The sequence below is a fragment of the Xenopus tropicalis genome, chromosome 1, assembly GCF_000004195.4.
Source record: "Xenopus tropicalis strain Nigerian chromosome 1, UCB_Xtro_10.0, whole genome shotgun sequence".
Lineage (NCBI taxonomy): Eukaryota > Metazoa > Chordata > Amphibia > Anura > Pipidae > Xenopus > Xenopus tropicalis.
The window spans coordinates 22,802,728-22,824,327 of record NC_030677.2 but is presented as its reverse complement, the minus strand read 5'-3'; the positions used below and the strand labels follow the sequence as shown (position 1 = coordinate 22,824,327).

At 43.3% G+C, this 21,600-nt stretch overlaps 1 protein-coding gene across 4 annotated transcripts in view; it reads right to left on the bottom strand.

Annotated features, from left to right (window-relative positions):
- Positions 1-3,426: 3,426 nt before the first annotated feature.
- The window catches only part of htt (huntingtin), an 85,006-nt gene continuing 66,832 nt past the window's right edge, over positions 3,427-21,600 (bottom strand). For all 4 annotated transcript variants that reach the window (XM_031895313.1, XM_031895314.1, XM_012955737.3 and 1 more), the window contains 16 exons: positions 20,710-20,897; positions 19,745-19,871; positions 18,623-18,723; positions 17,682-17,836; positions 17,317-17,456; positions 16,737-16,819; positions 15,273-15,403; positions 14,190-14,319; positions 13,865-14,020; positions 13,541-13,731; positions 12,308-12,422; positions 10,917-11,130; positions 10,122-10,227; positions 8,955-9,117; positions 7,763-7,923; positions 3,427-6,774 (listed from right to left, as the gene is read on the bottom strand). In XM_031895313.1, coding sequence (XP_031751173.1) covers positions 6,561-6,774; positions 7,763-7,923; positions 8,955-9,117; positions 10,122-10,227; positions 10,917-11,130; positions 12,308-12,422; positions 13,541-13,731; positions 13,865-14,020; positions 14,190-14,319; positions 15,273-15,403; positions 16,737-16,819; positions 17,317-17,456; positions 17,682-17,836; positions 18,623-18,723; positions 19,745-19,871; positions 20,710-20,897 — 2,375 coding nt within the window. In that variant the 3' untranslated portion in view covers positions 3,427-6,560. The remainder of the gene's footprint in view (positions 6,775-7,762; positions 7,924-8,954; positions 9,118-10,121; positions 10,228-10,916; positions 11,131-12,307; positions 12,423-13,540; positions 13,732-13,864; positions 14,021-14,189; positions 14,320-15,272; positions 15,404-16,736; positions 16,820-17,316; positions 17,457-17,681; positions 17,837-18,622; positions 18,724-19,744; positions 19,872-20,709; positions 20,898-21,600) is intronic.

Genomic DNA, 21,600 nt, shown 5'->3' with positions numbered 1-21,600 from the left:
GATAGATAGGTCAGTATGGGTCTGTATGTGAGTGTATAGATAGGTCAGTGTGGGTCTGTATGTGAGTGGATAGATAGGTCAGTGTGGGTCTGTATGTGAGTGGATAGGTCAGTGTGGGTCTGTATGTGAGTGGATAGGTCAGTGTGGGTCTGTGAGTGGATAGATAGGTCAGTGTGGGTCTGTATGTGAGTGGATAGATAGGTCAGTGTGGGTCTGTATGTGAGTGGATAGATAGGTCAGTGTGGGTCTGTATGTGAGTGGATAGATAGGTCAGTGTGGGTCTGTATGTGAGTGGATAGATAGGTCAGTGTGGGTCTGTATGTGAGTGGATAGATAGGTCAGTGTGGGTCTGTATGTGAGTGTATAGATAGGTCAGTGTGGGTCTGTATGTGAGTGGATAGATAGGTCAGTGTGGGTCTGTATGTGAGTGGATAGATAGGTCAGTGTGGGTCTGTATGTGAGTGTATAGATAGGTCAGTGTGGGTCTGTATGTGAGTGGATAGATAGGTCAGTATGGGTCTGTATGTGAGTGTATAGATAGGTCAGTGTGGGTCTGTATGTGAGTGGATAGATAGGTCAGTATGGGTCTGTATGTGAGTGGATAGGTCAGTGTGGGGTCTGTATGTGAGTGGATAGGTCAGTGTGGGTCTGTATGTGAGTGGATAGGTCAGTGTGGGTCTGTGAGTGGATAGATAGGTCAGTGTGGGTCTGTGTGTGAGTGGATAGATAGGTCAGTATGGGTCTGTATGTGAGTGGATAGATAGGTCAGTGTGGGTCTGTATGTGAGTGTATAGATAGGTCAGTGTGGGTCTGTATGTGAGTGGATAGATAGGTCAGTGTGGGTCTGTATGTGAGTGGATAGGTCAGTGTGGGTCTGTATGTGAGTGGATAGGTCAGTGTGGGTCTGTATGTGAGTGGATAGATAGGTCAGTGTGGGTCTGTATGTGAGTGGATAGGTCAGTGTGGGTCTGTATGTGAGTGGATAGGTCAGTGTGGGTCTGTGAGTGGATAGATAGGTCAGTGTGGGTCTGTGTGTGAGTGGATAGATAGGTCAGTATGGGTCTGTATGTGAGTGGATAGATAGGTCAGTGTGGGTCTGTATGTGAGTGTATAGATAGGTCAGTGTGGGTCTGTATGTGAGTGTATAGATAGGTCAGTGTGGGTCTGTATGTGAGTGGATAGATAGGTCAGTGTGGGTCTGTATGTGAGTGGATAGGTCAGTGTGGGTCTGTATGTGAGTGGATAGGTCAGTGTGGGTCTGTGAGTGGATAGATAGGTCAGTGTGGGTCTGTATGTGAGTGGATAGATAGGTCAGTGTGGGTCTGTATGTGAGTGGATAGATAGGTCAGTGTGGGTCTGTATGTGAGTGGATAGATAGGTCAGTGTGGGTCTGTATGTGAGTGTATAGATAGGTCAGTGTGGGTCTGTATGTGAGTGTATAGATAGGTCAGTATGGGTCTGTATGTGAGTGGATAGATAGGTCAGTATGGGTCTGTATGTGAGTGGATAGATAGGTCAGTGTGGGTCTGTATGTGAGTGGATAGGTCAGTGTGGGTCTGTATGTGAGTGGATAGATAGGTCAGTGTGGGTCTGTATGTGAGTGGATAGATAGGTCAGTATGGGTCTGTATGTGAGTGTATAGATAGGTCAGTGTGGGTCTGTATGTGAGTGGATAGATAGGTCAGTGTGGGTCTGTATGTGAGTGGATAGATAGGTCAGTATGGGTCTGTATGTGAGTGGATAGATAGGTCAGTATGGGTCTGTATGTGAGTGGATAGATAGGTCAGTGTGGGTCTGTATGTGAGTGGATAGATAGGTCAGTATGGGTCTGTGTGTGAGTGGATAGATAGGTCAGTATGGGTCTGTATGTGAGTGGATAGGTCAGTATGGGTCTGTATGTGAGTGGATAGATAGGTCAGTATGGGTCTGTATGTGAGTGGATAGATAGGTCAGTGTGGGTCTGTATGTGAGTGGATAGGTCAGTATGGGTCTGTATGTGAGTGGATAGATAGGTCAGTGTGGGTCTGTATGTGAGTGGATAGATAGGTCAGTGTGGGTCTGTATGTGAGTGGATAGATAGGTCAGTATGGGTCTGTATGTGAGTGTATAGATAGGTCAGTATGGGTCTGTATGTGAGTGGATAGATAGGTCAGTGTGGGTCTGTATGTGAGTGGATAGATAGGTCAGTGTGGGTCTGTATGTGAGTGGATAGATAGGTCAGTGTGGGTCTGTATGTGAGTGGATAGATAGGTCAGTGTGGGTCTGTATGTGAGTGGATAGATAGGTCAGTGTGGGTCTGTATGTGAGTGGATAGATAGGTCAGTGTGGGTCTGTATGTGAGTGGATAGATAGGTCAGTGTGGGTCTGTATGTGAGTGGATAGATAGGTCAGTGTGGGTCTGTATGTGAGTGTATAGATAGGTCAGTGTGGGTCTGTATGTGAGTGGATAGAAGGCAGTATGGGTCTGTATGTGAGTGGATAGATAGGTCAGTGTGGGTCTGTATGTGAGTGGATAGGTCAGTGTGGGTCTGTATGTGAGTGGATAGATAGGTCAGTGTGGGTCTGTATGTGAGTGGATAGATAGGTCAGTATGGGTCTGTATGTGAGTGTATAGATAGGTCAGTGTGGGTCTGTATGTGAGTGGATAGATAGGTCAGTGTGGGTCTGTATGTGAGTGGATAGATAGGTCAGTATGGGTCTGTATGTGAGTGGATAGATAGGTCAGTATGGGTCTGTATGTGAGTGGATAGATAGGTCAGTGTGGGTCTGTATGTGAGTGGATAGATAGGTCAGTATGGGTCTGTGTGTGAGTGGATAGATAGGTCAGTATGGGTCTGTATGTGAGTGGATAGATAGGTCAGTGTGGGTCTGTATGTGAGTGGATAGGTCAGTATGGGTCTGTATGTGAGTGGATAGATAGGTCAGTGTGGGTCTGTATGTGAGTGGATAGATAGGTCAGTGTGGGTCTGTATGTGAGTGGATAGATAGGTCAGTATGGGTCTGTATGTGAGTGTATAGATAGGTCAGTGTGGGTCTGTATGTGAGTGGATAGATAGGTTGGTATGAGTGTGTGTATATATATATATAATATCTTCATTTACCAAAGCCGGCACTCATGTCAAAGTTGAGCAAAGGATGCCTGGGTGCAGAATCAAAACTCAGAACAACATGCTTTAGAAAAAGATGCCGCACTCACAGGACTTAGTGCAAAATCAAAAGTTCATTTATTAGTTCAAACGTTACACAGTGTAACGTTTGAACTAATAAATGAACTTTTGATTTTGCACTAAGTCCTGTGAGTGCGGCATCTTTTTCTAAAGCATATATATATATGTGCACTGGGGTTTGCTAGGAAGGGTTGAACTTGATGGACTTTTTTCAACCCAATGTAACTATGTAACAGAAATAAGAAACAAGCAGGAAGGGTAAAGAGTAAAACAATGGATAATTTAATGCTCCTTTAATATTGTACGAAATATAACCAGCAATCTTTCATTGAAACATACATCTAAATATATATATATATCTCTCCTCTCTGCACCTTGGGAACACAGGGCTCAAGACGTCAGTCTATCATGGCACCCATACAGGAGTAACAGTACTCAGTACTTGTCTGTGAGCGGCCCGGAATGCTTCTCTTTCACTTACTGTAACGTTGCGCAGAAAACAAAAGTGGTAACAACAGAAGTGATAGGAGGCCCCAATGATGGGCACGGAGCGGGCTGAGATGAAGCGAATCCCATGCACATCCTAAAGGCGTCACATCAGAAATGCACAATATATTAGTACCGAGCCTCACGTCCCGCTGTTCCAAGCTGAAGTATGTTGTGGGCATATTTCTCATGTCATGGGCGTGGACTGGGAGGAGCCTAATGTTGAAAAATATAAGCTTTTGGGGTCATTGTCAGGCTCAGGACTGCAGGAGAGGGGCAAATAAACAGCTTATAAGGCAACTTGCAGCAGCAAGGAGACCACAGCTGCCTATGGTAGAGCGCACTCAGTGGGCGGGGCACAGAATCTGAAACATAAGATGTGGGCGGGACTGGACACACTAATGGCGGGTTACAGTGGACACATAATCCAGTTGCCCATTCATACAGGGAAAAATAGGATCACAAAAATAATAGAAAATTTGCCAGTCTTAGTGTTCAGAGTAGGTACAACAAAAGCACAAACATCGTAATTAGCATTATTAGCATTAACCCTTTGCATGCCGCGTGTTGCCAGAGAACCCACAGCTGCCTAGTGGAAACCCGAAAACATGGATTCTACCCTGCCTGGCAATGAAAGGGTCGTTTTTATTTTCCCACTGGACTTTTTCCACCCAGTGGCCCCCATACAATCACACACACACAGATATACTATTCTAAATACACAAATATTTAAGTATGGAGTTTGGTGCACCCGTGTTAGTTATGTGTTGTGAGTCTCACAGTCTCCTCCCCCTATAGGGGAAATCAACCTCCCCACCCAGAATATTCCTTTAGGGAGCTGGTATATAACCAGAGAATGTCCTGATAACTTTACCTGCATTTTATAGATTAAAAATGCAATGACCCAACCTCATACTAATAGAACTAGGGGGGATTTTGCTTTGTGCTCCTCACTTACTGCCCCCTTCTCCTTTCCTGTTCTCCTCCTCCTGTCTTTGGGGGGACTCTCTTCTCAGGCCAATTTGTGGGGGATGCCCAGGGACACCACTGACTCCCCCCATTGCTAGGATGGTTCTACAGAAGGCTGGGGCCAACAACAGGTTGCATTCTATGGTTCCAACACAGGGATGTGCAGTGGGAAATAGTATTAACTGCACCACACTACTCATTAATGGGCTGCAATGCCACCACTTCCAGTCCCACCAGTTACTGCCAGGAGACTGCGCCATATGCTTCCCTCTGACACTACAGGTTGGCCAGCTACTGATGGGAGCAGAGCTAGGGGCCACTTTCTCACTGAGCAGCAAGAGCAGCATGACAAGTGGCCAGGAGGGGGGTTGGAATGCTGCTATTCTCCACCAGAGGGCGCTGTTGGTCAAAGTGCCCATGTCACTCTGGAAACTAAATCCTTACCAGCTCCCCAGCAAACTTTGTAGTAATTTCCTACCTGTAAAACATCCTACATCTGCCTGGCCTGCCCCCAAACGTGCCCATGTGTTATTCAGATACCAGGCACAAGTCCTGTAGTTTACAGTAAAGGGCAAGTAAAACCCCAGTGTAAAAGGGTTTTGTCTGCATATAAATATAATGAACTGTTACCTTCCTTAAGGATGACAATATACCCAAAGGGTTTCTGACTTATAGGTCCAGGCACCCCCCTTGGAGGCCCAACATTCAACAAGATTTTTTTCAGCCACAGTTGCATTTATATTTAAAACCAAACCATCAGCCAAACTTTTGCTCTGATTGACTTTAAGATGGGCTTCCAGAATACCTAGAAGAAAAACAAGACTGCGAGCCCCAATGAGGAGGGGCCAGCCCTATAGTGGGGAACCAATGGTCTAACCCTTTAGCATTAAGAAATGGCCAACTGTTCCTTCCTTTCCGCCCATAAAGTTCCTAGCCAGGACCTAAATAGGAGTAGAGAACTGCTTATTACAGGATGGTTGTCAGTAAGAAATGAATTTAGAGAAAAAAAAACTTGTGATGTCGTTCTGTCCAGAAAATACAGTGAGTGGCAGAGAAGGGTCACCTGACTTTCTCTGGTCAGATGGAAGCTGAATAACATCACAGGACTTTCCTGTTTTCAATAACTCAAATTTCAGCCGACAGAGTCCAATCTGCAGAAATGAACAGCAGGTGGCGCCGGAGCAATAAAACATGAATTTGTTCGGAGGGTTTCCATTAATAACAGCTAGAGGGATTCAGATTGGACATCCCTAATGTATATACTGAAAATATGTATTAGTTGGAATACGATAAATTTGTTTTACATCTTTTTGTCTTTTGGGGGTCCCTTTGCTACAGAAGTCCCAGGATAAATGTCGTTCCCTTGTATAATAATACTCAAATTATGAGGAATTGGAAGGTTAGTGCGGAGCTGGGTTTGCGCATGTCCCCGCCCACTGATGCTAAGGACAAAAAAAAAAACAACCTACAATGTTCCATCATTAGGCCACACCCACAAACACCCATAACCAGATCTCTCTCTCTATGCCATTCAAGTTGGAAGTGACAGATCTAACGCTCTACTGGGCGTCGTCACAAGATCTCTAGTAGACGCGACAGACGGATACAAAGGTCTCACAAAAGATGCCGAGTGAATCTACTGAATGGCTTGTTGGACTGAGTTGGTAGTTGTCCTTTATTTTTAGTGTGGCTTTGCGATGTTACAGACCCGCCCCTACCATAAATGTGCCAATGTGTGATATTTACGCTCACGTTAATAAAGCAAATTTATCATCAGAAGGTATTTACAAAAACATTCAGTGCAGAATGAGTGCCAAGTGCCCGGCTACAGAAGCTCCACTTCCATTTGGTGAGGGTCTTTTATTACCCAGAAGCCTCTGTGCCGGGGATATCAGGCCCATGCATGCGTTCTCAAGGGTGGATTCACTGCCGACCCAATCAGAACACAGTGATCTTATGCACGTTCTGTAAACACAAGAGCAGCCGGTAATAGGGGCTCCCGGGGGAGGCGACCAGCTCAAACACTGACTGGAAGGATCTCCGGTCCAGTTCTTCATCAATCTGATGTTTGTAGAAGTCTATGGCCACCAGGCAAAATAAATTCACATCTACCGGCTCCGACTTTCCCATTCTGCTAATGACGTGTGGGAGACTGAGGCGCTGGGTTAAGAGGAAAACCAGCAATGAAGCATTTCCTGTACAACAATACCACTGAGACTCCTGAATACTGCCTTATGGGACAGGAAATAACTGGAACAGGAAGTTGTGGGAGCAAAATCCCACCTCTGTCCATTTATTGGTTGATGCAACTTAGCATGTATGCGTGCCCTTCAGCACAGTGCCTCATATGAGCCATAGGGATACAAATGGCATTATTAATGGGCACATACTAGTAGAAAAATATATACTTTTTAATAGAGACCTGCAATGTTCAGGGTATAATTTCCCTTTTAACACTTAAACCCCCTATATGAAATAACAGGCACTAAGTTTGCCCAGGAGCAGTAACCCATAGCAACAAATAAGATGTTGCTTTTAAACAGGTGACCAGTAAATTCCACCTGCTGATTGGTTGCTATAGGTTACTGCTCCTGGGCAAACTTAGTGCCTGTTATTAAATATAGGGGGTTAAAGTGTTAAAAGGGAAATTATACCCTGAAAATTGCAGGTCTCTTGTATGGATCACCCTGTTGAGCCAATGACCAGCTGGGACTATTGCCCAGTCAGAACCTGGGTAGTGTCCAGAAAATGCCAGAACTTACCTTATGGAACTACAAACAAGTAAAAGCCCCATCCTTACAGCCACTAGGGGCGCTGTTACTGCATTTTCTGGTGAAAGCTACAACCACGTGAAGCTGTGATTAAATGCAAATAGGGCCCAATGGAGTGTGCAAAACTGTCAGTAAAAATATATGCTTGAAGGGGATGGCAGCCCTTTCTATGTTTGGTTAAGTGTAAAATAAAAATGACTTCAGAAGAGAGTTTCTCTCCCCTTTAGCGTATGTTTCCCTGCTCCGGCCGCACACAGCCTTTATGGAGCAGCCGGGCTCAGACAGGTTTCTAGCTGGGAGAGTGCGAGGGGAATGTAAACCAATGGGCGCTCTATGGCAGGGGGAGGCCGTAATAAATATAAAGGATACATGGCAGAAATCCACTTGCTGGTGGAAGCACTGACAAAAAAGCAGGAAAGGCTCCACATGGCCATGGCAACGGGGGTTCTCTGGGTGAAGTTGGAGAGAGACAGCATGACCCAATCACGCACCATAGACGACTGCCCGGTGGCATGCAATGTCTGAAACACCTGGACACACACAGGGAGAGAAGATTCAGCCCAACAGTAACAGGACACTGAAGGCAGGCAGCAAAGGGAACATCGTTACCCAATCCCCCCCAACTACAGAGTCAAACAGCCCCCCAGCAGCCCAATAAATAGTGACTGCCTATGGCATCTGACAGCAGCCCCTCTGGCATTTGCCTGAACCCACAGAATTCCCAACTCTTAATCAAACAACTGCCTGGTTGCTAGGGTAAATTACACCCTAGCAACCAGATAGCTGCTGAACACAGAGCTAAGTACCTGAAAATCATTAAAAATGAAGACCAATTGCAAATTGTCTTAGAATGTCAATGTCTACATCATACTAAAAGTCAATTTAAAGGTGAACTACCCCTTAAAAGTTAACTTTTAGTATGTTTTAAAATGGTTAATCCTAATCAACTTTTGAATTGGTCCTCATCACTTATTTTGCACAGTTTTTTCATTATTTGCCTTCCTCTTCTCTCTTTTTCCAGCTTTCAAATGGGGGTCACTGACCCCGGCAGCCCAAAACCATTGCTCTGTGAGGCTCCAGTTTTATTGTTACTTTGTATCACTTATCTTTCTATTCAGTCCCTCTCCTTTTTATATTCCGGGTTCTCACTCAAAACACTGCCTGGTTACTAAGGTAATTTGGACCCTAGCAACCAGATAGCTGTTAAAATTACAAAATGAAGTTGCTGAACAAAAAAGTGCAATAATTAAAAAAACACAAGTAATAAAAAATTAAAACCTCTCTCTACATCATACTAAAAGTTAACTCAAAGGTGAACAATCCCTTTAATGAATAATAAAGGGACAGACTGCTGAATCAGAATCATTCAATATGATTAAAATATGATTCCTTCTGTTTAGGATTCTCCAAGGTGAGTGAAGCAGAAGCGGTGACTGGGAGTGAAGCTCATGGTTTCCATTCCCAAATGTATTCTGAGTGTAAAGTCTACTCTGCCATATACACAAATATACACAGGAGCAATGACTGCTGGGAGATTGTCAGTAGTTCTGCTCACATGTACCTTGTAAACAACCGTCGCCATGAACTGTGGGTAGGGCTGCTGGTTGGATAAAAACTCCCCGATGACCTTGTTCATCACGTCTTGTGGGGGGAAGAAATCATCTAAAAACTGTGGAAGGATCCTCGCTACCACCCGGGCTTCAAAGGGGAATCCTTTCCTTATCCTGTAATGAGCAGAGACAGAGAGAGACAGGTGAGAGAGTGCAGCGCAGCTCTCCTCAGTGACAGCAGATTAATGAACCACGGGTGATAGACATTCTATACCTCTCCCTCTGCTCCAACTGGGATCAGCACAGTAATCAGAGTTACAATTCAATTACATCTCATGCAATTCCACTGAGGGAGAGAGCAGAGTTCAGTCTCAGTTCTCTGTACTAGTTACATGCACTGGGAGAGATGGAGGCAGGCACCCCGAGAGAGGTGTGGGCATGAGCCCTGGGAGAGATGGAGGCAGGCGCCCTGGGAGAGGTGTGGGCATGAGCCCTGGGAAAGATGGAGGCAGGGGCCCTGGGAGAGATGGAGGCAGGCGTCCTGGGAGAGATGGAGGCAGGGGCCCTGGGAGAGATGGAGGCAGGCGTCCTGGGAGAGATGGAGGCAGGGGCCCTGGGAGAGATGGAGGCAGGCGTCCTGGGAGAGATGGAGGCAGGGGCCCTGGGAGAGATGGAGGCAGGGGCCCTGGGAGAGATGGAGGCAGGCGTCCTGGGAGAGATGGAGGCAAGGGCCCTGGGAGAGATATAGGTAGGTCGTGGGAGAGATGGAGGCAGGGGCCCTGGGAGAGATGGAGGCAAGGGCCCTGGGAGAGATATAGGTAGGTCGTGGGAGAGATGGAGGCAGGGGCCCTGGGAGAGATGGAGGCAAGGGCCCTGGGAGAGATATAGGTAGGTCGTGGGAGAGATGGAGGCAGGGGCCCTGGGAGAGATGGAGGCAGGGACTCAGAAGCCAGTTAACCTGCCGGTATGTTTTTGAATTATAAGAGGAAACCCACAGAAGGACAATTACCCAGAGAAAACCCACAATGGGTGGCACAGTAGTGCCCGCATTCCCGGCTCAGGCTGGGGGACTTTTTTTTTTTTTAAAAACTAAATAAATACATTTTTCTTTTTTTTCTCTATAGGAACAGAGGGAGTGTGCAGAAAGGTAAAACAACATGGCTTTGCTCCTTTATTACCTGTCAAACAGCACAGAGACTCTCTCCATGGCTACAATGACAGACTCGCTGTCTGGAGCTGCAGGACTGGGCTCTGTGGCGCGGCCTGGGCTGATTTTCTCTTTTCCTGCAGAGACAAAAGTAACTCCCTACTGTTATCATCACATTTCAGTTTGGCTTTTATCAGCGCTTAATGAATAAGGCATAGGTCCCAATTATAATAAAGCTTTGTGGGGGGTGAATGAGCAGAAAGAGCAAGTATGTACCATGTATCCGTTCCCTTGGAATAGCAGTGATACAGGAATGATCTCTATATCAGGCCTGGACTGGCAATCTGTGAGTTCTGGCAAATGCCAGAGGGGCTGCTGTAAGATGCCACAGACACTCACTATTTATTGGGCTGCTGGGGGGCATTTGGGCCTCTGGGTACTTGGAATGCCAGGGACTATTTTGAATCCCAGACCTGCTCTATACAGAAAGAAGCACAGGTAGGCAGGGTTCTAAAGTTAAGCCAGTTGCACGGATACTGTGCTTAATACAGTTGGTATGGGAAGCCACTGGCTAATATATATATATATGCATTGCTCTGTAGGCATGCACAACAAATGTAAATGTGCTTTACTTTGTTTATTCCAAATATCCTCTCACGCTACCGATTCTAGGAATTTATCCAGGAACGGACTACGCTTGTGCACTCTGCTCTTCTAAATCAGCACATTTATTCTGTATATCCTTCCCTACACATACACAGACACACACCCAATCACAACACACATGCTCTGCCTAAAGACATACGCGGTCAGAGCCAACCCCCACCTGTGTACATGCAGGTGAGCATCAGTCCTAGTGCCGTCATTGCCCGGTGAGGGCTGTGCATATTCACTCTGTCCACACTCAGTTTCACTAGCGCTTCCCCATCCAGCCGGGACAGCTGCTCCGACAGTAGGAGGCGCTCCAATCCTCGCATGACACAGTGGTACACCATGGAGGGCGTAGACTCTTCACTCCCAGAGACCATCACGCCGCACATCTGGGCAAAGCAAGACATGAAAAAAATTATCTACTGCTCTACTGGATTGGCACAAAAGGGAGGATTATTTGCTGATCGGCACACATATACAGGGTATGTTCCAGGCAAGGCTGCCATTGCTAACATATGGATGTGACCATTGGTGCCGACCAGAACCTGAAAGTAGCGAGAAGCCAATTAATAAATGGAGGAATACAAAGTAAAGCTGCTTAGAGTAAAAGTGATTAGAATCTGGAATCCTGCCCTTCATATGATGGAAGTCAGGCACAAAGGGTTTGTAAGTAGGTTAGAATGAATTGCATTTATAATTGGATTTTGAAAACGGATCTGCATTACATTCACCTGCATCTTTGCCTGACCTCTAATGAAGCGAAATAGATAGAGAATTTTTAATAATCAAACGATGTTTAATCCTATCTGTAGTGCACTGATGGGCTTCTGCAATGGGAGCACAGGCCCCCCTCCTGTTAGAGGAAAGGGACAAACCAGTATGAGCCAAGTCTGAAGAGACAACGCAGGTATGGGGAGATGGAACCAATCTGCCATGCTATTTAAGGTCAAATGGAAATGATGTCATCAGTTAACCCTTTATGTCCTTGAAGGAGTTGTTTTAATTAACTTTTAGTATAACAGACGGATATTCTGAGATAATTTGCAATTGGTCTTCATTTTTTGTGGTATTTCGGTTATTTAACCTTCTGTTCAGAAGCTCTTTACTTTGATATTGCGGCACCTATATGGTTGCTAGGGTTCTATCCTAGCAACCAGGCAGTGGTTTGAATGAGAGACTGTAATATGAATATTAAACAGGAAGTTAAGGTACAAAAAAGTAAGAATAACTATAAAATTGTAACCTTACAGAGCAATAGTTTTATTTTTTGGCTGCTGGGGTCAGTGAGTCCAATTTGAAGATGGAAAGAATCAGAAGGAGAAGAAAAATAATTCAAAACAAAATAACGAAGACCAATTACAAAGTTGCTAGGAATAGGATATTCTATAACAAACTAAAAATTAACCTAAAGGTGAACCAGCCCTTTAACATCAGTAAGAACAATAACATCAGGTGTAATAAAGGACTCGTGGGTTTTGTCCCTTTGCATACGCCTTACAATTGCACAAAGCCCCCTGTAGTGTTCAGCCTGGGTCCCTGTATTGCATACGATCGCCTCAAGCCCACCTGTATGATTCCTGACGTGAACTCTGGTCCTACATCCAGGGGATAGTTCTCAATTAAGTAGAATGCCGTGGCGCACATAACGAGGACGTGCTGCTGGTTATGCAGATTCACACAGCTGTACAAATAACAACACACACTGTATTATATAGACATAAAGCAATAAATACACATTGGCTGAATTTCCACCGTAGCAGTAAAGTAAAGCAACCAGTCAGATGGGTGCTTTCATTATTCACCTTGCAGAAGAATGATCAAACCAAAATGCTGATTGGTTGCCACAGGTTACCCTACTATGAAATGAATCAAGCAAATCATGAACCTTCAAGGTGCTTATCACATAGTGACTGGCATCTCAAAGATTTAGTTTCCCCCACCTTTTTGACACAGAAACTAAATCCAGCACTTCCTTACTAGACTGCAGGGCAAAGGCAGGTTTGTTTGGTGCTTGGGCCAAATGCTGACACCAGGAGTTCAGGACAAGTAAATGGGGCAATGGAAAACACATATGAAGCTTGGAAATGTGCAGTGGCTTCGGCACAGGGTTTAGTTCTTATTGGTGAAAAGTGAAGCAGAAATAAATGGAGATGAACAGAACTAGTCCTGCACAGACAGTATGTCACACTGGCCAGGCGGCACATAGCCCAACGGCCCGGGCACTTAGGGGAACGTTTACTAAGCAATTTTGAGCAAAAGTTGATTTTTTCCACTTCTAGGTATTTCAAAGTTTTCCGGAAATTTTTCCCATAATTCGTTTTAGTGTTTAGTTAACACTTTTTTGTCAAAATAAATTTGCAGGTTTGATCTGTTGAGCACCACTGAGTTTTTCTATTTCACCCAGTTTCAAGGAGAAGTCAACCCCTCATTGTTTTCTATTTCACACGTTTTCAAGGGGAAGTTAACCCCCTCACTGCTTTCTATTTTACCCACTTTTAAGTGAAACACAAGAATGAGTGCTAGTGCTCCTAAAATGGCTACTGGAGCAATTCCTGTTTGGGAAAAATAAAAAGATTATTTATGGAAATGAATGTCCTTTACTAAAATCGTGTTTTAACAATAGTTGCGGCTTGAAAAATTCAGGATTGTAAACTCAAAATTTTCATATGAATGATTCAAGCATTATCGTGACATTTTATAAATACAATAATGATTGAGTTTAATTCGAATTTATACCATGTCGAGTTTATATGACTTTCAAGGCCGGAAAAAACGAATTTTGGTAAATCAACCCCTTACTGTGCTATGCCTCTCAGGTTGGAAAGCAGATAGTCGCTGATGACGGGTATGAGCTGCTTTGCGGTGTCATCGAGCAGGTCACACTCTAGGATGTACAGTATCCCATGTAGTGCTCCGATACGGCTCGGCATATGGGTGCTTCTTAGTGTTGTCTCTATTATCCGGCTCACTGGCTCTGCAATAACTTTGTCCTGAGGGGAAATAACAGTGAATGTGACTATTTCCATTCCGGAATACGCAGTACTGATATTACTCACACAGTAGCGAATATGTTGTGTGCATGTAAGAGCAAAGCTTTCAGGGGTTGCTATGCGATTCCCTTACCATTCCCAGCACAGCGGCAGCTTTGCAGATGGCCGGCACCAGATACTGGTTGAGAATTTCATCTTCCGACGGGTGTTGTTTCTGCAGCTCTGTCAGTGCTGTGTACATCATCTCAAACTGGTTCCTCTCAGTAAATAAATCAGACACCGTCAGGAGCTGAAGGCAAGCAAACATAGCAAGATGAATGCCAGGCTTCATACAATAAGGAAAAAGAGACTATAGCTATGTTTAAACCTCTCACAGCACTGAGAGTAGATATGAGAGTGCATTGACCGGTGCTGCCATAGAGCATACTTTGTATTCATGTGCAATGGCAAATACTCACCGATCTCACCACCTCACTGATCAGAATGGCTGGAGTCTTTTTCCCTGTGTTGGTGGGAAGGATCCACTGGCTGTACAGCTCTAACAGGAACTGGGAGCAAGAGTGTATGTCTACACCGGCCCGGTGTTTCCTGCAATGCAAGCGGAACCAAACTGATACTTTGCTTCTTTCCCAACTGACAAAAATAAAGCAGATTCGTATATCTAGTATCAAAAATACAGAATCCATGAATGGAAACACTCTTTAAAGGGGTGGTTCAACTTTAAGTTAACTTTTAATATGTTATAGAATGTCCTATTCCTAGCAACTTTGAAACTGGTCTTCATTATTTATAGTATTTATTTGCCTTTCTCCTCTGACTCTGAATGGGGGGTCGGTGACCCCAGCAGCCAAAAACTATTGCTCCGAGAGGCTACAGTTTTATTGTTACTTTTAATTACTTATCCTTCAATATAGGCCCTCCTCTATTTATATTCCCAGCAAAAAATAAACTGGAGAGCGGCTAAAGAAAACTCTAAATAACTGGAAAACCACAACAAATAAAAAATAATGACCAATTGCAAATTGTCTTAGAATATCAATGTCTGCATCACTCTATGGGGCACATTTACGAAAGCACGAACGCTCGAGCGTTCATGCGAACGATCCGAGCGTATTTTTGCCGATTTTTTTCGGGCGTCCGCACGCCTTTTTCGTACGGCGCACGACTTTTTCGTACGGCGCACGACTTTTTCGTACGGCGCACGACTTTTTCGTACGGCGCACTACTTTTTCGTACGGCGCACGACTTTTTCGGCCGTTTGTATGAAAAAATCGGAAAGGTTTACCGCTGTTTACAATTGTTCGGTACAAAAATTTCGTGATTTTCGGATCGCCAATACAATATTATCGTGACTAATACGATTTTTTCGTAAGCATTTTCGTGATATTTGCGATCTTCCAAAATTTTCGTTTCCAATATGATTTTTTCCCATTCGTGATTCGGATTCGTGGATTAGTAAATGTGCCCCTAAAAGTTAATTTAAAGCTGAACTACCCCTTTAAAAGATAAGGAAAGGCTTTGAAGTGTTTTTGAAAGAAGACCTGGAGTTTATTGGAGACATGGGTGGTGAGGAAGGAGTAGGGTTTTCATTCTCATCTTCCTCGTCTTCATCAAGCTCTTCTTGCCTCAGCGGGGTGATGTTATTCCCCAGCCAGACGGAATGAATGGAGACCTGGAAGGTGCAAGAGGGCTTATTATCAGCGGCTAGAGAGAGAAGGGATCCAGCATCTACATAAATCTTCCTTCCAGATAACACTGAACTATGGGACATGGCATTAAAGGAGAAAGTTTTTGGTGATAGTCACTGCCTTGAAGGAAACGGAACATGGCTGCCAAAAAATATGGAACATGAAACGGGTTCAGAAATAGAACAAGGACTAGTTATAATATATCTTGATTCTAGTTATAATATATCTTGATTCTAGTTATAATATATCTTGATCACGTGCTGATGAGTGGTTAGTCTATTTCCAACTAAACCCTAACCCAGTGATCCCCAACCAGTGGCTCGGGGGCAACATACTGCTCACTATCCCTTTTGATGTTGCTCCCAGAGGCCTCAAAGCAGGTGCTTACTTTTGAATTCCTGGCTAGGGGCAAGCTTTGGTTGCACTAAAACCAGATGTATTGCCAAACAGAACCTCCTGTAGGCTGCCAGTCCATATAGGGGCTACCAAATAACCAATCCCAGCCCTTACTTGGCACCCCTAGGTGCAGCTCACCAACACTTTTACATCTGAGTGTGACTCACAAGGGTATAAGATTGGGGATCACTGCCCTAAACTCTCATATCTACATGTATCAGGTTCTAATTACCCTCCATTTACAGTCAGACTTGGGGTTGGGGCCACTTTGGGGCACATTAGCTAAATGTGCTTGTGACAAAAAATATTTTTGACAGCTGATGACCACCTTTTTTGAACATTTCTTCCTGTTACCAAAGTAAGTATTTTTACAATAGCATTTTTCTAACAAAAATCATTAGTTTCTTATTAATTTTATAAATATATTATAATTATCGCCTCCTCTAGACTCATTATTGTATTGTATTCGCTGGCAAGTTCATGTACAGTGCAGGGATGGACATTGGGCAGTAATAGCTCTGGCTCCTTCAATATCAAGCTCTGAAGTTCTCTGCAAGACGTAATGGAGGCGTAGGCCAGAGGCTCCCACCTCCACTAGGACAGCACTGGATCCTAAAGGATCCTGATACCATCATGAAATATCATGAAAGCAATGAAAAACACAAGCAGCGGTGATAGTAGAACTTAAAGGGTATTTTTTCTATATGCCATGGGGCATTTTATTTTCTGCGCTGGCTGATCCCCGCTGCTTCTCAGTCAAGTGACAGGGGAGTAAATCAGGCCAAGGAGCGGCCTTTTGATCTCTGCCCAAAATAGAAGTGGCCACCATAGCACCCATAGTCCGAATTCACTATAGAGGGGTGCCAAGGCCATACTACAACAAGAAACCAAACTTCCGGCTGATTCTAATGTGTCACTCACCTGCCCTAATTTATAGCTCATGTTCCCGATCTCCCTCTCAGTGTTTATCTGCAGCAAGAGCCTCTCTTGGTTGATCAGAGTACCTGTAGAAATGCATAGGCACAATTTAATAAATATTTAATAAATAACCCTGATATATTGAGGGTCTCTGTATAAAAACCAGACACCTTTACCTTAGTGAATTTAGGACAGTAAAGGGACAATTATGGACTTAACCATAAACTGCCCGCTGATCAGACACTGGTGCTGCTGCAGTATAGGTAACAACTGATGTGAGCATATGTGCTACCTGTAATCTTATAGATTTAAAGGGAAACTATACACCAAAACATTGCAGGTTTCTATAAAAACACACATATAACAACCCATATTTATAGTAAACACATAAATGATCTGCTGGCTAAGTACATTTCAGATCATACAGCCCTCTTTTAAAACTGGCTGCTTTTTGGCGTGTATAGGGTGTCTGCTAACAAAGCATACACATAAATATCTAGCAGGTAGGAATAATGTGTGCTCTCATTGAACGATGGCCTCTAGGCTGCCTTTAAACAACAGAGATCCTTTCCAACAGAATTACCTGTTGTTGGAGCAGACAGGGAAGGAACAGGATCCCACGCTTGGCACGAGTGGTGAGTTGCAATATTATCCCTCTTAGAGACCATGGCTTGTATTTCCTCTTCTACTATTCCTCTAACAACGCTCAGTTTCCTGCCAAACCTTGATGGGAAAAAAAAAAAAACAATTAACAAAATCTGAGAGCACTTCCAAATAATATATTTTTATAGCAGACGAGCCCCCTTTTCTTGGCAGTCACTGTGGGCTGAACATACAATTTATAAGCACATTTGTTGCTTTACACACAAAACTGTGTATCTGTATTTCTGTAAGCAGTGGCCTTGCACACAATGGCATCCCTAGAGAATGAGAAATGAGAATGGCTACCTTGTGTCCAGTGCTTTCAGGCTCTTGTTCCTTGGCTGCTGCTCTAGGAAACTGATGGCAGGGTTGCCCGCTACAGTAATGGTCATGGCGCTCAGGACTAAAGATGTGATGGCTTGTACTGCCAGGACATTGATCTGGGTCCTCTCTGTGTCTTCCTGAAAAACACAAATCCACAAATTAACATCCAGCCAAGCTAGGTTACACCAAATATTAATATAATAATAATAATGCAGGCTTGCAGTGGATTTTAAAATACAACTGTCAAAATCCTTGATAACTGGGAGTTGTAGTTTAGTAACAATAGGAGGGTCGCAGAGAGAGAAACCTGGGTCAGCACTACCCTACTGTTCACTGCAAGTAGCATGTTGTTAAAGGGCCTATATGTTATGTTTGAATAATTATCAACTGGTTTTATGTATGACAATCAAAAAAAACAAATATATAAATTAATATACTCTCAAGCCCTGATCCCAATATTCATTGGTTTTAAAATTGTGTGTAAATATAACTGATACTGAAAGCAATCCCTTCAGTCTTCTGCACTGGGGGCCCTGACTGTGGAAACAATATAGCAGAAGCCAACTGACTAACAGCCCTATGAAGATCATACAAAAAAAAAAAATTCGGATGAATTTCCTCTGCCAGGGTCAGACTGAGTAATTTACTAAAATTTGCCCTATGTTGATCTTAGCAGTGGAATAAAACCTGCACTCAGCTGGCTGCTTTTCACTTTCCTGCATTTGCTATAAAAAGGCACAGCATTTTTTCCATGATTCATTATACCTAATCATGTACGGAGAGGGAGCAATCGCCCTTCTGGCCATTACAGTTACAAGAAATATCTGCACAATAAGCACAAGCGATTGTTTTGTTAGCAGTTACGCAGCAGGGGATTTAAAAAGCTATAAACCTAGAGATATTTGTGCCGCTAAAATCTGTACCTCTTGCTGATTCTCGTCTTGGTCCATTACCATTGGCTGTGTCACCAGAACTCCAAGAAGGGTGGCCCATGTCTCCTCAAACTGAGTACGACTGGTCCATCCTGAAATTGTCAGACAATGTACATGAACGGCACAAAGAGAACACGGGGGTTAATGTACAATTTACTTAACTTAATACATAGCCCAAAATGCAAGGATAAATGATTTGGTACAAGACCCACTGAGGCGCTTGCAATGGAGGCCCAGCTACTGGGAGAAGCTTCCATGTTTAACATGAAAGGAACGGTCCAGAATAAATACTTAATATAAAGTATTATAAAGTATATAAAATACCTTAATAAATACTTAGCATATTGGTTGGTGGGAATTATTTAATGGAATGAATGCATATTGTACAAGTTAGCATGCTGTCACCTATAACTTCTTTATTGGCAACTTTAATTTATTGGCAGCTAAATGTCAATTAAAGTCACATTTGCTTAACTGCTTAATACGTATCTGGTCTCCCTGCTATACCATAAGACCATTTGAGTGAGTAGAGGGTGCCTTCCCTTTATCAGGTGATTGTGGCTTTTCAGGGTATATTATATACAGTATTTGGAAGCATTATTATAAATTATGTATCAAGAAGCAGAAGAGATGCAAAAGATTACATACATAAATGAAGTTTCAGTAGTAAAGCAAATTTACATCTATGATGGATACGACTATGATCATAGATAGGGCCATTTTTTCTATCCGATATATATATATATATATATATAATCGGATAACCGTCTGATACATGTAGCCCCCATTGCCCTGAGCCAAATTAGGATGACCTAACTGTTTGGCCCCCAGGCAAATGAGGCCCTTCAGAGGAAGGTTGCATCAATGTGCAGATGTGGTCCTTGTCTGGCCACCATAACTTCTGTCACTATTGCTAGTAGTGAAATGATTTTCCACCATCATTTTTTTTATATAGCAGTCATTTTATTATTTAAACAGGGGTCTTGCAATAATTTTACAGACAAGAAGGCCCTGTTCAGAAGAGCTTACAATCTGAAAGAACTCAATAGACAGTGAAAGGTAAGCGTTAGAAATAAAATATGACAAGAGCAAGGCAGTATGTCAGAGACTCACCCAGTGTATTAATACAGTAGATAAACTCTCTAAAAACTTCTTTTTCTTGTAGGAACTCTACAGGGATTTCAGGAAGAGAAGTTCCAAATTCTCCGCCCCATTTCGGAGCCCATCCAAGTTTCCAGACCTGCGCCAAACAGTGAGAGCACAAACACAACTTAGATGTACTGATCACTACAGGGATTAAATAACTGCTCAAAAAGGAAAACAAAGTCTATCTATCTTAACAACAAAATATCTTGGCTACAAATAACTCTATTGATTTTACTAAAGAAGAAATGAAGCTCAGAATGGGTGGGTTCACCTTTACGTTAGCTTTTAATATGTTATAGAATGGCCTAATCCTACCAACTTTGCACTTGGTTTTTATTATTTATTTTTTTAGTTTTTAAAATATTTGCCTTTCTCTTCTGCTTCTGACCCGCTTTCAACTGGGGGTCACTGACCCCAACAGCCAAAAACTATTGCTCTGTGGGGCTACAATTTTAAGGTTATTGCAACTTTTTATTACTTATCTTCCTTTTCAGTCCCTCTTCTATCCATCTTTCAACCTCTCATTCAAACCACAGATAGCTGCTGAAATGTCGAACTGCAGCAGCACAGAGCAGGGAATAAGCAGAAAAGATGGGGGGCTACTGGGGAATCTTCGGAGGCACTTTGTTTTCTGGAAATGTCCTAAGTTTCTTACTGCAGGAAACTTTGGGGCGACTTAAAAAAATGTAGTGCCACATATGCATTTCGTATGTGTTTTAAGGGCCATGGCCCATGGGGAGATTAGTTAAATCTTGGCTACTGCGGGCGACTAATCTATCCATGGGTCATGGCCCTTAAACTGCATACTGGTTTTAAACCTTTTTCCCATCACAGAACCTGAATGAAATAAAACAGCTAAAGCAAGAAACCGGTAACTGCATAGTCAGCCTCAGCACTGCATATAGCAAGGAAATAGAAATAAAAGTACTTACCAAAGGAGGAACTCTGGTGTAACTATTGACTAGAGGCAACCGTGCCAGGCTAATGATAATATTTCTAAAGACAGGGGTGAGAAATGCTGAAAAGTTTCTGTTCTTTTGGTGGCCAAACACTAGAATGGTCTGCAGGGATTCTACCATTTCAGCCATCATTTCACAGGCCGTCTTGATAAACACGTGTTCTAATAAAAAGAGAAGAATACTGAAATCAAATGAATTGCAATGTGGTCTGTATTTTATTTCCCTAAAAACTAAGTGCTGATATATTTGGAACTGTTTATAATCTCTATAATTCTCTACATATATATAAATGTAATTTTCTTCTTTGAATACAGTTCAGTGACAGTGACTCCAGCTTCACAATGTAATTAGCAGGTAGTACAGGTAGGAAATCTATTAACTGTGGCTTAACTACTCTGTGCCGCCAAAAAAAAAAAAAAAAAAAAAATCTTCGGAGGGGCCTAGCACAGAGTAGCAAACCCTTCCTGGCCCCCTTCCCTTTGACCGATTGTGTGTAAATCACCGTTCCACACCCACCCTTCTATCTAAAAGCCAGCAGTCTGGGCCCCCTGTGCAGGGTCAGCTTCTATATTGCTACACCGCTGTCTTGTGAATGCTATTTTCCATAGAGTGCTATTTAAACTGTTTTGTACTGTAATATTAAGACCTTACCCTGTATATGATGGTAACTGAGCTGCATTAATCCATGTTTTTAGTAGCCTTCAGCTATGGTGATCCAAATTATCCAACAGTCTCTCTTATCTGGAAATAAATTCCATCTTATGCTATGTGCTGCCTGTACTCTCACCATCCATTTGCCACTCTCGCACTGAGAATGAACTAACAGCGAAGCCCTATTAAGCCTTGGACTTAGATTCAGAGGGA